The 16,658-nt window shown below is 38.0% G+C and overlaps 1 protein-coding gene across 1 annotated transcript in view; it reads left to right on the forward strand.

The window, feature by feature from the left end:
• The window catches only part of BUD13 (BUD13 homolog), a 51,727-nt gene that overhangs the window by 13,822 nt on the left and 21,247 nt on the right, over window positions 1-16,658 (forward strand). The window contains exons 8-9 of the mRNA XM_007936506.1: window positions 530-714; window positions 953-1,034. Of these exons, the coding sequence (XP_007934697.1) occupies window positions 530-714; window positions 953-1,034 (267 nt within the window). The remainder of the gene's footprint in view (window positions 1-529; window positions 715-952; window positions 1,035-16,658) is intronic.

Genomic DNA, 16,658 nt, shown 5'->3' on the forward strand with positions numbered 1-16,658 from the left:
AAGCTCACTGCTGTTGAGTCGGTTCTGACTCATAGCAACCCTATAGGACAGAGTAGAACTGCCCCCTGGGGTTTCCAAGACTGTAAATCTTCACCAAAGCAGACTGCCTCATCCTTCTGTGGAGCAGCTGGTGGGTTTAAACTGCTGACCTTATGGTTTGCAGCCAAATGCTTTAACCACTATGCCATCAGAGTACTTGTATTTGGCTTATTGTTAGGTGCTGTCAAGTTGGTTCCAACTCACAGCGACCCTGTGTACAATAGAACAAAGCACTTCCTGGTCCGGTGCCATCCTCATAATCTTTGCTATGCTTGAGTCCATTGTTGCAGCCGCTGTGTCAGTCCTCTTGTTGAGGGTCTTTCCCTTTTTCTCTGACCCCCTACTTTAACAAGCATGATACCCTTCTCCAGGCACTTGGCTTAGGCTTCTAGACAGAAGAGATTTTCCAAACGAAGCATCATGGCCCATCTCAGTGTGGGAGTGGAAGTGTACAGAAGGATATCATACACTTTTGGTTGTTTATGCCCAGGCTTGCCCAGAGCCGCCAACAGCAGCAAAATGTGGAGGATGCAATAAAGGAGATGCAAAAGCCTCTGGCCCGCTATATTGATGATGAGGACCTGGATCAGATGCTGAGAGAACAGGAAAGAGATGGGGACCCCATGGCCAACTTCATCAAAAAGAATAAGGCCAAGGAGAACAAGAATAAGAAAGGTGGGACTTCTGGGCACCATCAGAGATGGAGATGGTTTATATGAAGAGAGAAATTCATTAGGGTGATGATACATAGCTTTGTGCAAAGAAGGCTTTCCTGTACAATTTTACACTCCTTGCATTTGGGAGTTTAGGTCCAATTGAATAGAGATTTCCATATAGAATTTTTTTCCCAGTGCCATCCATCTCTGGATTGGATTATATAGGTAACTAACTTCTTGTTCCTCTTTCTTTGTAGTGAGACCTCGCTACAGTGGCCCAGCACCTCCTCCCAACAGATTCAATATCTGGCCTGGATATCGCTGGGATGGAGTGGACAGGTAAGCCTGAGTGTTTTCTATAGTTTTGCTTTCTTTCACTTTAATATCTTAACTCATCCTACCTTATTCTCTGCTCTAGTCCCAAAGTTAATAGGCAGTTTTTCTCTTTCAGAATATTTTAAAAGCTTTGGACTCAGGTGAACCAGATAGGACACATTTTGTTTTTAACATTGGTCATTTCTAATGATGCTTTCTTAGGTTTAGAGAGGATGGGTGATGGTTGGAAGCCTTCTATATGTTGTATTTTTAAAATGTAGCCCTTGAACCTTAATTTTGTTCACCACTTTAGGAGTGAGTCCCTTGTAATGGCTCACAGACTCCTGCCATCTCATGTATGCACCTACCAACATCTGTACTCATGTGCTGTAATTTGCTGTCTATTACGATGGATGATCTATATGTTCTCCTATCCAAAGTCAGTCTCTTTACTTACATATTAGGTCTCATCTCCTTTTGCCTGCTGAAAGATACTGTTCTAGCATATATCTAGTACAGCAATTTCAAACTTTTTGGTCTCAGGATCTCCTTAAAAATTATTGAGGACTCAAAAAAACTTTCGTTTATGTAAGTTATATATGATAATTTACTATATTATAAATTAAAAGTGAGAAGTTTAAAAAGTATTTAATTCACTTCAAAACAATGAGACCATTGAATATTAAGTTATCATATTTTTTATGAAAAATAATCATATTTTCCAAACAAAAAAAGAATGGCATTGATTCACATTTTTGCAAATCTCATTAATGTCTGGATTAATAAAAGATAACTGGATTCTGCATTTAGTCTATTATGATACATTGTTTGGTTGAAGTAAAGCAAGAAAATTAAGCCTAACATATAGGCAGTTATAAACAAAATGTGTATGATGTTCTTTGGTATTATGCAAAAATTCAGCAAGTGATGGTTTCTTAAAGGTTAGTTATAGATAAAATCTGAAATCATATCAAACAACTTTCCATACTGTTACATTAAAATCCATTGATCTTTTTTGTACTTTGAATGGACCTTTTATCATGCATGATTTCTAATACCATGCATTGGTCATTTGGAAGATACTGGTTGACTGAGTTTTTCAGACCTTCCAAATGTTGAAGTACTTCATTGTACAATATCAAAAAATCATCTTTGTTTATGTTATTTCTGATCTCATCACAGAAGTCTTTCAGTACTGGGGAGCCAAAGAGGTTATGGTGGCAGATTCAAGTTTTCCAAAATTTTAATTTATTCTTGGAAGCTTAAATTTTATCTTTGGTAACAAATACTATTGTATTCACTGCTCACTTATTGGAATGATTAGATTTCAAAGATAAGCATTATGCAAAAATGAAGGATGACCACATCAGATCACAAAATGGAGGATGACTACATCATTACATGACTGCCAAGTTACATCATTACATTGTGATGAAAGCACCTTGGCTTTCATTACCACCAGATATACATCATTAATGTGCAGAATAGTCAGATAATAGATTTTTTGCTGTTGTCATAAATGAAAAATGTCAGATAATAAGATAGTTCGTAAGTGAGAAGTAGGTGTAGTTGTTTCCCTTGAAACTCACTTTTTGTACAATAGTTTTTTGTAGATTCCATTGGATTTTCTACCTTGCTGTTCATGTCATCTGTGAATAAAGACAGTTTGACTTCTTCTTTTCCAACTGGATGCCTATTGTTTATTTTTTTTTACCTTTCCTACTGGTTAGAATTTCCAGATATCTATTTTAATTCCATTGTGATCAGAAAATATACTCAATTTTTTGATCTTTTGAAATTTATTACATGTTTTATGACCTGGTATATGGTTTACCTTAGTGCATATTACGTTTGCACTTGATGAGATTGTGTATTAGGTCAAGGTGGTTAATAGTGTCATTCACATCACTGATACTCTGATTCTACCCCCACCCCCTGGCCTACTTCTATCAATTACTGAGAAAAAGGTATTAAAATCTCTGTGATAGAGGATTTATCTTTTCCTCTTTACTTCTGTTACTTTTTGCTTCATATATTTTGGAACTCTGGTGTTAGGTGCATACACATTAAAATTAGTATGCCTTTGTATTGTTTAATCATTTTATCATTATGAAACAATCTTTTTCTCTAATAAAACTCTTTATCTTTTTTTTAAAAAAAATTTTATTGTGATTTGGGTGAATGTTTACAGAGCAAATTCATCTTCCATACCGCATTTCACATATACTTTGTCTCATGATATTGACTGCAGTTTCCCACAATGCAACAGCTTTCTTCCCACTTTCTCCCCGTAGTTACCTCTTCGCTGTGTCCTTCTCTCCCATGTACTCCTGCCCCCTAAGCTGTCTCTCCATGCATACACAGCCCTTCTATTCTTACATGATTGATCTCTCCAAGGAGTGTATCTACCTAATGTAAATGTTCAGCTCATATGCCTGTCTTTTGTTTGGCTGGAAGCCACGGGAGTGGCTTCCAGACCTGAAGGGCAGCTAGGGGCCATAGTCTTGGGTTTCACCAGGCTCTATAGACCAGCAAACCTGGTCCCTTTTTTTTCATGATACTGAGTTTCGTTCCACATTGTTCTCCCACTCCCACTCCCACTCCGGGATCTCCTACATAGATCCCCTTCCAAGTGGTTGACAGTGATAGCCAGGCACCATCTAGTTCTTCTGTCTCATAGTCATATAGGCTGAGGATCGCATGGTGGTGTACCAGTCACATGGACTAATTGTTCCATGTGTCTTTTGTTTTCTTCATTCTTCTTTGCTCTGGATGAGGAGAGACCCATCGTTGCAAACTAGATGGCTGCTTGCAAGCTTTTAAGATGCAAGTTGCTACTCGCCAAAGTAGGCTGTGGAACAATGTTTCCGTGTAATGTGTTATGCCCGTTGAGCTTGATGTCCCCTGTAACCATGGTCCCAAGCCCACATGCCCAGCTACTCCCTCCCTCCTGGTAGCTGGCTGTGGCCAAGAAGTGACTACAACCTTGTCCTTTGTCAGCTCTACTATATACCTAGAGATTTTTATAGACCATACAGATACACTTGTAGAAACATTGTCTGCCAACTCTATACATCATTGTGGGCACACTCCCCCATGCATAAAAACCAAACCAAACTTACTGCTGTCAAGTTGATTTCAACTCATAGTGACCTCTCCTTGGGTTTCCGAGGCAGTATTTCTACGGAAGTAGATTGCCCAACCTTCCTTCTGGGGAGTGGCTGGTGGGTTTGAACCACCAGCCTTCTGATTAGCAGTCAGATGCCTTAGGCACTATGCCACCAGAGCTCCCTCCCCCCTGCATGGACATACTTAATAGTTCAGCCTGTCCACCCATATATCAATGTTTGCCTTCACTGACAGCACAGTACTGTATGTGCAAAAGGCTTCATTTTTATTGTCTGTACCCCCAGTGCATCTCTCTTTGTCTTCTCTTCCTCAGTGCCACCATGTTGATCATTCATATTTGGTACACTGCCGTTCCCTTCACCCAAATCAATCCTTGTCTCTGCCTAGCTAGCAGTGTTTTCTCCCCTCCCCTCCCACCTCTGGTAACCAACAAAGAAAATTTCCTTCCATATATAAACCTTTCCTTGACTTTTTACAATAATGAACTAAGACTATATCTGTCCTTCTGTGATTGACTTATTTCACCCAGCATAATGTCCTCCAGGTTCATCCACGTTACATGGTGTTTTGCAGATTCTACATTAGTCTTTAGAGTTGCATAGTATTCCATTGTGTGTATGTACCATAGATTGGTTGTCTGTTCCTCTGTTGATGGACACCTAGGTTGTTGCTGTCATTTTGCTATTGTAAATAGTGCTGCCATGAACTTGGGTGTGTATGTATCTGTTCTTGTGCTGGCTCTCACTTCTTTAGGATATATACCTAGTATGGAATTGCTGGGTCAAACGATATTTCTAATTCCAACATTTTATGGAATCTCCATACTGCCTTTCCACAGTGACTATATCATTTGACACTCCCACCAGCAAGCAGTGTATGAGAGTGTCAGTATCTCCGCATCCTGGCCAGCATTTGTTATTTTCTGTCTTGTTGAATTTTGCTACTAGTGCTGAGGCAAGATGGTATCTCATTTTTGTTTTGATTTGCATCTCTAATGGCTAATGATCGTGAACATTTCTTCATGTATTTGTTGGCTGCCTGAATATACTCTTTGGTGAAGTGTCTATTCATGTCTTCTGCCTATTTTTTAATTGGATTATTTGTCTTTTTATTGTTGAGGTGTTGGAGTTTTCTGTAAATTCTAGAGATAAGTCTCTTGTCAGATATGTCATTGCCAAATATTTTTTCTGAATCTGTAGGTTCTCTTTTGACTCTTTTGGAGAAGTCTTTGGAAGCACATAAAAATTTAATTTTTAGAAGGTCCCATTCATCTAGTTTCTCTTCTGCTGTTTGTATATTTTGGATTATGCTTGATAGTCTATTTATGCCATATATAAGGGCCCCTAAGAGCTCTGGTAGCATAATGCCTAAGGCACTTGACTGCTAACCATAAGGCTTCAAACCCACCCGCCACTCCTCAGAAGGAAGGCTGGGCACTCTACTTCCGTAGCGATACTGCCTTGGAAACCCAAGGAGGGGATGCTATGAGTTGGGTCCGACTCACCAGCAAATAACAGCAACAATAAAACTTTGCCCCGATTTTTTCCTTGAGAAACTTCATAGTTTTAGGTTTCACATTGAAGTATTTGATCCATCTGGAGTTAGTTTTTGTGTATGGTTTGAGGTACGGATCTTGTTTCATTTTTCTGCAAGTGGCTATCTAGTTTTGCCAGCATCATTTGTTAATGAGACCACCTCTTGCGCATTTAATGGATTTTAACCCTTTGTTGAAGATCAGCTGACCATAGGTCGATGGATCTATTTCTGGGTTCTCAATTCTGTTCCACTGGTCTATGTGTCTTTCCTTGTATCAGTACCAGGCAGTTTTGACTCCTGTCGCTGTGTAGTAGGTTTTGAGATCCAGGAGTGTGAGACCTCCTACTTTGTTCTGCTTCTTCAGTAGTGCTTTGCTTATTCAAGGTCTTTTTCCCTTCCATGTAAAATTAGTGATTGGTTTTTCCATATTCTTAAAGAATGCTGATGAGATCTGGATTGAGATTGCATTGAATGTTTAGATTGCTTTGGATAGTATTGCCATTTTTACATTGTTCAATCTTCCTATCCATTGTACGCTCTTCCATTTATGTAGATCTGTTATGGTTTCTTGGAGTAGTGATTTGTAGTTTTCTTTGTATAGATCTTTTGTGTCCCTAGTGAGATTTATTTCCAAGTATTTTATTTTTCTGGTAGCTATTATAAATGGTATTGATTTCCTTATTTCCTTTTCTGCCATCTCTTTGCTGGTGTAGAGGAATCCCAACTGATCTTTGTATGTTGATCTTGTATCCTGCCACTCTGCTAAATCTCTCAATTAGTCGCAGTAGCTTTTTTGCTGAGTCTCTTGGGTTTTCTATGTATAGGCTCATATCATCAGCAAATAGGGATAGTTTTACTTCTTACCAATGTGGATGCCTTTGATTTCCCTTTCTTTATTGCCCAGGCCAGAATTTCCAATACAATGTTGAATAGAAATGGTGATAAGAGGGCATCCTTTTCTGGGTCCTGTTCACAAGGGCAATGGTTTCAATCTCTCTCCATTGAGAATAATGTTGGCTGTTGGTTTTGCATCTGTGCCCTTTATTATGCTGAGGAATTTCTCTTCTATTTTGATTTTGCTGAGAGTTTTTATTGGGAATGGGTGGTGGATTTTATCAGATGCCTTTTCTGCATTGATTGATATGATCATGTGGTTCTTTTCCTTTGTTTTATTTATGTGATGGATGGCGTTGATTGTTTGTCTAATGTTGAACCATCCTTGTATACCTGATATGAACCCCACTTTCTCATAATGTATTGTTTTTGTGATATGTTGTTGGAGTCTATTGTCTAGTATTTTGTTGAAGATTTTTGTATGTATATTCATGAGGGATATTTGTCTATAGTTTTCCTTTTTAGTGATATCTTTGTCTGGTTTTGGTATCATGGTTATGCTTGCTTCATAAAATGAATCTGGGAGGATTCCATCCTTTTTATGTTCTGGAATAGTTTGCATAGGATTGGTGTCAGTTCTTCTCTGAATTTTGGTAGAATTCACCAGTGAAACTGTCTGGGTCAGGATTTTTTGTTGTTGGTAATTTTTTTATGACCTGTTCAATTTCTTATTTTGTTATGGGTGTGTTTAAATTTTCCACCTCAGCCTCTATTAGTTTAGGTAAGTAATATGTTTCTGGAGATCTGTTTCTACCAGGTTTGCTGGTCTGATAGAGCCTCGTGGAACCACTGAGAGTATGGCTCGCTGGAATTGAACCCACTCCTGTGGCTACCAGCTAAACAAAAGACAGGCATATGAGGTGAACATTTACACTAGGTAGATACACTCCTTGGAGAGAACAATCATGGGAGAATAGAAGGACTGTGTATGCACAGGGACATAGCTCAGGGGGCAGGAGTACACGGAGGGAAGGACACAGGGAGGAGGTAACTATGGGGAAGAAGTGGGAGGGGAGCTGTTGTGTTGTGGTTAATGGTAGCCACTGTCATGAGACAAAGTGTATGTGAACTGCTGTATGGAAAGTGAATTTGCTCTGTAAACTTTCACCCAAATCACGATTAAAAAAAAAAAGTACGAATAGAAATCTATTTCTTCTAGATTTTTGAATTTGTTGTAGTATAGTTCTCCATAGTATCCTGATATTATCCTTTTAATTTCTGTTGGTTCTGTTGTGGAGCTGCCCAATTCATTTCTTATTCATGTTATTTGTATTCTCTGCCTCTTTTCCTTTGTTAATTTTGCCAGTGGTTTGTCAATTTTGTTAATCTTTTCAGAGAACTAACTTCTAGCCTTGCTGATTTTTTCTATTGTCTTTCTATATTCAGTTTCATTTATTTCTGCTCAAATCTTTATTATTTCTTTTTTTTTCTGGTGATTGTAGGTTTTTCTTTTTGATGTTCTTTTTCTAATTGTTGGAGGGTTTGGGTTAAAGTGTTGATTTTTGACTCTTTTTTGATGTGTGCTTTTATTGCTATAAATTGGCCTGTGATCACTGCTTCTGATGTGTCCCAAAGATTGGGGTATGTTGTGTTTTCATTTTTGTTTGATTCAAGAAATTTTTTAACTTCATTTTTTATTTCTTCTATTACCCAGTCGTTTTCGAGGAGAGTGTTTGCTCTTTTTCCGTTGATCTTCCTATTGTCAATTTCTAATTTTATAGCACTGTGATCTGAGAAGATGCTTTGCAGTATTTCAATAGTGTTTTTAAATTTATTGAGACTTGCTTCGTGGCCTAATATATGGTCTATCCTGGAGTATGTTCCATGTGCACTGGAAAAGAATGTATATTGTGCTCTGTAGATGTCTATAAGGTCAAGTCAGTGGATTGTATTGTTTAATTCTTCTGTGTCTTTGTTGAGTTTCCAGTTGTTCTGTGATTGAAAGTGGCGTATTAAAGTCTCTTACTATGATTATGGAGTCATCTATTTGTCTTTTCAATTCTGTTGTTGTTGTTTCAATTCTGTTAGAATCTGATTTATGTATTTTGGGGTTCTTTCATTGGTTAAGTAGATATTATTGTTATGTTATCTTGTTCAGTCAATACTTTAATCATTATGTAATGTCCGTCCTTGTCTCTTATGGTCTTAAAGTCAGTTTGATCAGAAATCAATATTTGCACTCCTGCTCTTTTTTGGTTGCCATTTGCTTGATATATCTTTTTCCAGCCTTTGATTTTTAATCTATTTTTGTTTGTCTCTAAGCTGTATCTCTTGTAGACAGTGTGTTGATGGGTTATGTTTTCTTACCCAGTCTGCAACTCTCCATCTCTCGAGTGGTGCATTTAATTGGTGTAATTATTGACAAGTATGAATTTGTTGCTGTCATTTTGTTATGTGTTTTTTGTGGTGGTTTCTTTGTTATATATAATTTTCTATGCTGAGTTCATTTTGTTTATGAATAATGTTATCATTTTCTTCATTGCTGTTGTTTTAGTATTTGCTAAATATTTTTGCTTGTCTTCTTTATTATTGTGATGTGTAAGTTTATAATTTTTCTTTGCATTTACCCTGCTATTCATAATTTTTTCCCTGAGTTTAGAGCAGTTGATTCTGTCTTGCAACTCTCTTGTCTTCTTCACCATTTAGAAATTCTGTAATGACACTGTTTTTTCCCCTCTTTTTGGTTTGTAGTTGTCTTCATTTGCCAATTGATATCTCTGGTTCCCTGTTTACAATCACATAAGCTTTTTTTTTACTTTGGATACTTGCATAACTGGGTTGGTTTCTGTGTTGTGTCATCATATGTATTAATGGTCGGTTGTTGTTTACTGTTATTAGTTCTCTGTCCAAGGAACTCCCTTTAGTATCTCTTGTAAGGTTGGTGTGGTTTTAACAAATTCTCTTAATTTCTTCTTACTGGAAATCTCCTAATTTCACCATCATATTTGAAGGACAGTTTTGCTGGGTACAAAATTCTTGTTTGGAATTTTTTCTTTGCCACGGTTTTGTATATACCATCCCATTGCCTTCTTGCTTGCATGGTTTCTGCTGAGAAATCAGAGCTTAGTCCTTTGTAGGTAACTTTCTGTTTTTCTTGTACTGCTTTCAGGATTCTTTCTTTGTCTTTGGTTTTGGTGAGTTTGGTGATGATATGTCTTGGTGATTTTCTTTTGGGGTCTAGCCTGTTTCGTATTCATTGGACTTCCTGATGGATATTGTTCTGGTTACCTTGTGCTGCTCTGACAAGAATATACCACAAATAAGATGGCTGTAACAAACAGGAGTTTATTCTTACAATTTGGAGGCTTTAAGTCCAAGTTCAAAGTGCCAGGCTCTAGAGGCTGGGTGAAAGCCCCTCAACCTTGGGATCCAGCTCTGCCTCCTGCTCCCGGCCCAGTGGAGCTAGAGGCGTTTCTTTACTCAGACAGCTGCTGGCTGCTGAGGCTGAGAAGCCCCAAGGTTGACAAGTCAAAAGGCACAGTCCCAATGTTACCAAACCACACGGCAGGCCGTTAACTTAAGTCCATTGTTAGTCCCAAGGTTGGAGAGCATAGCAGGCTGCTGAGCAATGACATGGTTACATGCAGGGTCCAAGCATGCCATAGGCTAGAGATCATTCTCAAAGCTTCTCCTTATACAGGAAGCAGACCATATCCCAAAGGCAGCTACTCAGCTGCTTGTGGTAGATCCCACCATGGAGTCTCATCATGGGGAATAACTACCACCAGCTGCCCATCCACTCAACCAGGCCCAGGCAAGTTGACACACAAACATAACTACCACAGATACATTCTCATCTTTCATCATATCAGGGAAGTTCTCTTCCAACAAATCTTGGACAATTATCTCAGTGGTTTTATTTTTCTCTTCCTGCTATGGAGTTCCAGTGCATGTATATTATTCCTTTTGGTGGTATCCCATATGAATCTTAGGCTTTCTTCATTTTGTTTTGATCTTTTTTCTGATTGATCCCTTTCCAAAGAACTATTCAGGTATTTGTCTTCAGTCTCATTAATTTTATCTTCCATTGATTCAATTCTACTCCTTTGCCCTTTCAATGTGTTATCTATTTCTTATCAGGGAGTTCCACTGCTTCCTCAGGGATGTGTTCTGGGTCTGTATCCTGCTCCTTTGTTTTTATTGCTTTATCTTGCTTCTTTGTGTGGACTGTGATGGCTGTTGTCTCCAAGACATTGTGATATTTTTGTGTTTATATTTAATTGGTTATTGTATGTTGGGGGAGCTCTGGTAGCATAGTGGCTAAGACACTTGCCTGCTAACCAGACGGCTGGCGGTTCAAACCCACCAGCCACTCCTCGGAAGGAAGGTTGGGCAATCCTACTTCCGTAGTGATACTGCCTCGGAAACCCAAGGAGGGGTCGCTATGAGTCGGGGCCGACTCGACGGCACATAACAACAACAACAACAACAATTGTATGTTGGAGTGATTCACCCAACATTTTAGTTTTCTTTGAATGTGGCTGAGTAAGCAGGGAACTGTGCCTCTCTGTTTGGTAATTGGCAGCACTTACGCACTCACTACCTCTCTCCTGGTGGGTGTGATAGAAAATGAGAATGGCTATACAGATCTCTGTTAACTGTTTGTGAAGAACAGTTAGGGGTGAGTCAGACTGTTATTGGTGGTCATGTATTGTTGGCTAGTTGGTGCAAAAGGAAGTGGTGGCTCTGAGTAAGTGGAGCTGCCGGAGGTGTGGGTGTGGGTTGTATGGGCCAAGTTGCTGTCTCCCACTCAGTTAGACAGAAACAACAATCAAAAAACCTCAGAAAAGTAAAAGCAAAATGATAAAAAGTACACACTGCATAAATACACAGGAGCAATCACCAAAAAGAGAGAGAAAAAAAGAGGAAAAGCAATAAATGAGAGAAAATATTTAAAGAAATAATTTCAAAAAGCCAAAAGAATATGAATAGAAAAGGGGGAAAAATTAAAAAAAAAAAAAACCAAAAAAACACCGCAATATCTGAGGAGCGGGGAATAAGAGAAAAGAGGTAGAGTAGGATAATAATGAAGAAAAAAAATGGGAAAAATGCAAAAAGGAAAACAAGCAATGGGGAAAACCACAAGAAAGAAAAAAATGGGAACCAGGAAAACAGAAGAAAGAAAAATCCAAACACTAGAACCTGGGAAGGAAAGAAGACATAATAATAAGGATGAATTTTTTTTTTTAAAGACAAAAACAAACAAACTAAAAGAGAAAAAAAAAATCTGGGTGGGGCAGGGCACCCAGACTCCATCAGAGCACACAGACTGGGGTGGAATTCCTGCTAGCCCAGAGGGTGGGTGGGAGTGAGGGATGACTGCACCTCCATTCACCAAGCGTGTGTGGGGTATAAGAGGAACAAGGAGAATATCATGCTTCTCCAGTCCTCAGTGTCCAGTATGTCCTGCTGTCCCCAGCAAGTGGCGCCTATTCTTAGGTTCCTGGAATCTGAGAGAATGCTGTCTCTTTAAATATCCAAAACAGTCGAACCGCTTGTAAACAATCAAAATGGCTGTGCCCTCCGGACAGCCAAAACTTCCCAGCTCAGCCCATTTCCCTCTTCACTGCTTCCCCTTTTATTCACCAGCCACCACTGCAGTCCTCCATGCAGCTCCTGGCTAGCAGGGCTGATTTTTAGGTTAATTCTTAGGTCCTAACACAACTTGGCAATACCCAAGCTGTCCGTGCCATCAGGATCGCTGACAATCTGCAGTTCCGTATGTCTCCTCTTTTGGTGTTTTCATTCAGGTTCTTCTACTAGTTGGTGTTTAGTCCACTTCTGTATCCTTCCTTTCAAAGCTCAGGGCTCCAGGATTATTTTCTGTATCTGTGTTAATTGCTTCCTCTTTTCTTTGTTGAAGAGGGTCTGTGTAGTTTGCCTGCCTATTCTGCCATCTCACCGGAACTCAGAACTCTCAGAACTCTTTATCTTGTAGTCAGTTTTATCTGACATTTTTACAGCCAGCATCTTTCATATGCTTACTGTTTATATGAGACATAGTTCTCTGTTATTTTACTTTTATCCTGTTTGTTTTACTTGTTTCATCCTGTTTGTTTTACCTGCATGCTTTACTTGTAGGTGGATTTAAAATGCATCACTGTCGATGGTATATGATTGTATCTTGCTTTTTTAAAAATCCAATTTAACAACCTCTGCTTTTTATTTGAGTGTTTAGTCTATTTACATTTAATATGATTAGGGATCAGTTTGAATTTAGGTCTGCCATTAGACTTTTCTGTATGTCTCATCTGTTTTTCTTTCTTCTGTTCCTCCTATCCTGTCTTCTTTTGGGTTGGTTGAAAATATTGTTTTTTTGTATTCTATTTTTTAAAATAAACTTTCTATTTTGGGAGAATTTTAGATTTACAGGAAATTACAAAAATAATAAAAGAGTTCTTAAACACTCCTCACTCAATTTCACTTTTCCCTAATGTTGTCATCTTATATTATCATGGCACACTTGTCAAAATTAAGAAACCAGCATTGGTATGTTATTAATTTTCCAGACTTTATTTGGATTTCACTAGTTTTTTCATTAATTTCCTTGTTCTACTTCGTGATCCAATCCAAGATATCATATTGCATTTATTTGTCATGTCATCTTAGTTTCCTCTGATCTATGACAATTTGTCAGTCTTTCTTTATTTTTCATGACCTTGACAGTTTTTGAGGAGTATGGTGAGGTAAAAATGGGTTTATCTGGTGTTTTTCTTGTGATTAGACTGAGGGTATGGGTTTTGGGAAACAATGCCACAGTACTGAAATGGCCACTCATCATATCATCATAAGGAGTACATGATATCCACACAAAATTACTGGTGATAACTAATCTTGATCACTTCATTAAGGTAGTATTTGCCAGGTTTCTATGTTATAAAGGTATTTTTTTTTCCCTTTTTCATACTCTGTTCTTTGAAAGTGAGCTACTGAGTCTAACTTATACTCTAAAGAGACTTATAGGACTAAATCTGCATATATTATTTGGAATTCTTCTCTTATTTTTTATTCAGTCATTTATATATGTTAATATGGATCCATATATATTTATTTTAAACTTTGGGCTATAATCCAGTAGTATGTTATTTTTTTGTTCAGATGTTTCAGCTTTGACCATTGGGAGTTCTTTTTAGGTGTTCCTTTGACATGCCCCCACCTTTCATTTATTTATTTATTTATTTGTTTGTTTGTTTGTTTGTCTATCTGTCTATCTGTCTATCTATTTATGCATGCATGCACTTCCTTCCTTTCTGGCACCACAGGGTGCTCCAGACTCATCTTTTATTTTCCCTGCCTCACACTTAGGCATTTCTCCAAAAAGCCCTGGTTCTTTTTATTAGAGATTGGTATTTAGAAACTAAGATATGACTGCTATGAGTACTTGCTTTTACTGAGGTAACCTATGTATACATGTATATTTGTAATTGTTTTTGTATCTGGCCATCCATGTGTGTGTGTGTATGTATTAAACATGAGTTCATACTGATGTCTCTGACTCTAATCCAGTTCCACCTTCCTTTCTTGGTTATCTGTAACTTCCCTTTTCAACATGAGAGACCTTGTACCTACCATCTAGCATCCATTATGCTCATCCCAAGTATACATGTAAAACAGTTTCAGAATCAAGAAATTCAGAGAGAAAAACACATTAACCAATTAGAGTAGAACATTTATGTGTAGCTGCATTTGTCTTTATCCTTAGTTTCCAGTCATAATACCAGTTTCCAGTGTGGCTTGAGTCAGCTCTTTCCCCCTCATCCTCCCATCCCCTTCAGTGCAGTTATTTCATACATTTGTAATACAGTTTGATTAATTTGTCACAGTCTACAGCCTATCATGGGATCTCTGACATCCTGGTTGCTTTTTTTTTCTTTCTTTTATAATTTACATACATTAACGTTTACTCTTTGTGATGTACCGTTCGGAGATTTGACTAATAAATACATCCACCACCCTAGGACTACACAGTACAGTTCCATCACCCAGAAATTTTCCCCATGAGCGTTCTTTTAGTCAGTCATACACCTTCATCAACCCCTTGCAAACACTGATCTGTTTTCTGCCCCTATAGTTTTGCCTTTTCTAGAATGTCATGTGACTTGGAATCATTTAATATGTAGCCTTTTGGGTCTGACTTCTTGCACTTAGCAGAATGCTTTTAAGATTCATCTATGTTCTTGTGTAGATCAATACCTTGTTTTTTTTTTTAAATCCCTGAATAGTGTTCCAGTGTATGGGCGTATTCCATTTTGTTTATCTATTCCCCTGTTGAAGGGCACCTTTATTGCTTCCAATTTTTAGTGATTGTGATTAAAGCTGCTATAAACATTTTTGTATGGATTTTTTAATATGAACATAAGTTTTCAGTTCACTTGAATAAATACTTGGGAGTGTGATTGCTGGATTGTGTGTACTTTATAAGAAACTACCAACTATTTTTCAAAGTAGCTGGCTGTACTGTTTTATATTCCCGCCAAGAATGAATGAGCTTCTTGTTCCATATCCTTGTCATCATCTGGTATTGTCAGTGTTTTGGATTTTAGGTGTGTAGTTTTGTATTCAGTTTTAATTGATACGTTATCTTTTTAGCTAAACCTCTGCATTTTTTTGTTTTGTTTTAGTATTTGCTATAAGGATAACACTTTATATCTTCAACTTTTTTACACTCTATTTAGAGTTATAATTTTTACTGTTTCACACAAAATATACTGGTATAGTTATATTGCAATAGTATAGTTCCATTTACCCTCTGTTTTTTGGCTATCATAATCTATATAACATTTAATATTACAGATCCCACAATATAGTAGTATATTTTTTACCTTACACTTACATTTCTTTTGAAGAAGCTAAGAGAACAAAAGAAAAAATGTATGTAGCTGTTAATACTTTACTAATATATTTAACTATTTCTGGTGCTCTTCCTTCCTTCTTGAAGAACTTTTTTTAACATTCATTATCTTGGAGGTCTGCTGGTAACAAACTCTCAGTTTTTGTTGATTTGAAAATGTTTTTTTCACCTGCTTTAAAAACTATTTATTTTGAAATAATAATTTTAGACTCACAAGAAGGTGCAAAAATAGTACATGTGTAGCTGTGTATTCTTCACACAACTACTCCAGTGCTCATACAGTGAAACTTGTGAGAGCCAACACTCAGTGGAACTGCTTTGTTTTTTTCTAGGTCTCACAGGTTTTCTGCCTTTGACAGGGTACAGCCTTGCCACTGTTCTATTGTGTTCTGGTTACCTAGTGCCCCTTTGACAAAAATATACCACAAATGGGATGGCCTTAACACACAGGAGTTTATTCTCTTACAGTTTGGAGGCTTTAAGTCCGAGTTCAAAGAGCCAGGCGATAGGGGCTGTGTGAAAGCCCCTAGACCTTGGGCTTCAGTTCTGCCTCTTGCTCCCAGCCCACTGAAGCTAGAGGCATCTCTTCACTCAGGCAGCTACTGCCTGCTGAGGCTGACAGACCCAAGTTTGACAAATAAAATGGCACAGTGCCGATGTTACCAAACCACACGGAAGGCCATTAATTCAAGTCCACTGAATGTCCCAAGGTCAGCAGAGCATGGCGGTCTGCTGAACAATGACACGGCTACCCGTAGGGTTCAAGCATGTCATAGGCTAGAGACCGTTCCCCAAGGCTTCTTCTTATATGCGGGAAGCAGACCACATCCCAAAGGCAGCTACACAGCTACGTGTGGTAGATCCCACCATGGAGGTGATTACCAGTCTCATCATGGGCAGAACTACATCCAGCTGCCCAGCCACTCAATCAGGCCCAGCCAAGTTGACATACAAATGTAACCACCACATATTGCTTCTTTTAATGGAAAATATTTCAGTTTCCCTTCTGTGACAGGTTTCTGCCTTATACAGTTTCCAGCTTTTACAGCTTTTATTGTATCTTATATAAACATAGTGTGTTATCAAAACCAGGAAATCAATACTAGTACAATTCTGGTAGAGATTTTATTCTCATCTTCTTTTTTTTTTTTAGGATTTGGGTGAAGATTTACAGAGTAAATTCACTTTTCATACAGCAGTTCACATATACTTTGTCTCATGTCATTGACCAAAATTTA

This window comes from Orycteropus afer, unplaced genomic scaffold, assembly GCF_000298275.1.
Source record: "Orycteropus afer afer isolate SDZICR_OR568_19922 unplaced genomic scaffold, OryAfe1.0 scaffold00036, whole genome shotgun sequence".
NCBI classification, from domain to species: domain Eukaryota; kingdom Metazoa; phylum Chordata; class Mammalia; order Tubulidentata; family Orycteropodidae; genus Orycteropus; species Orycteropus afer.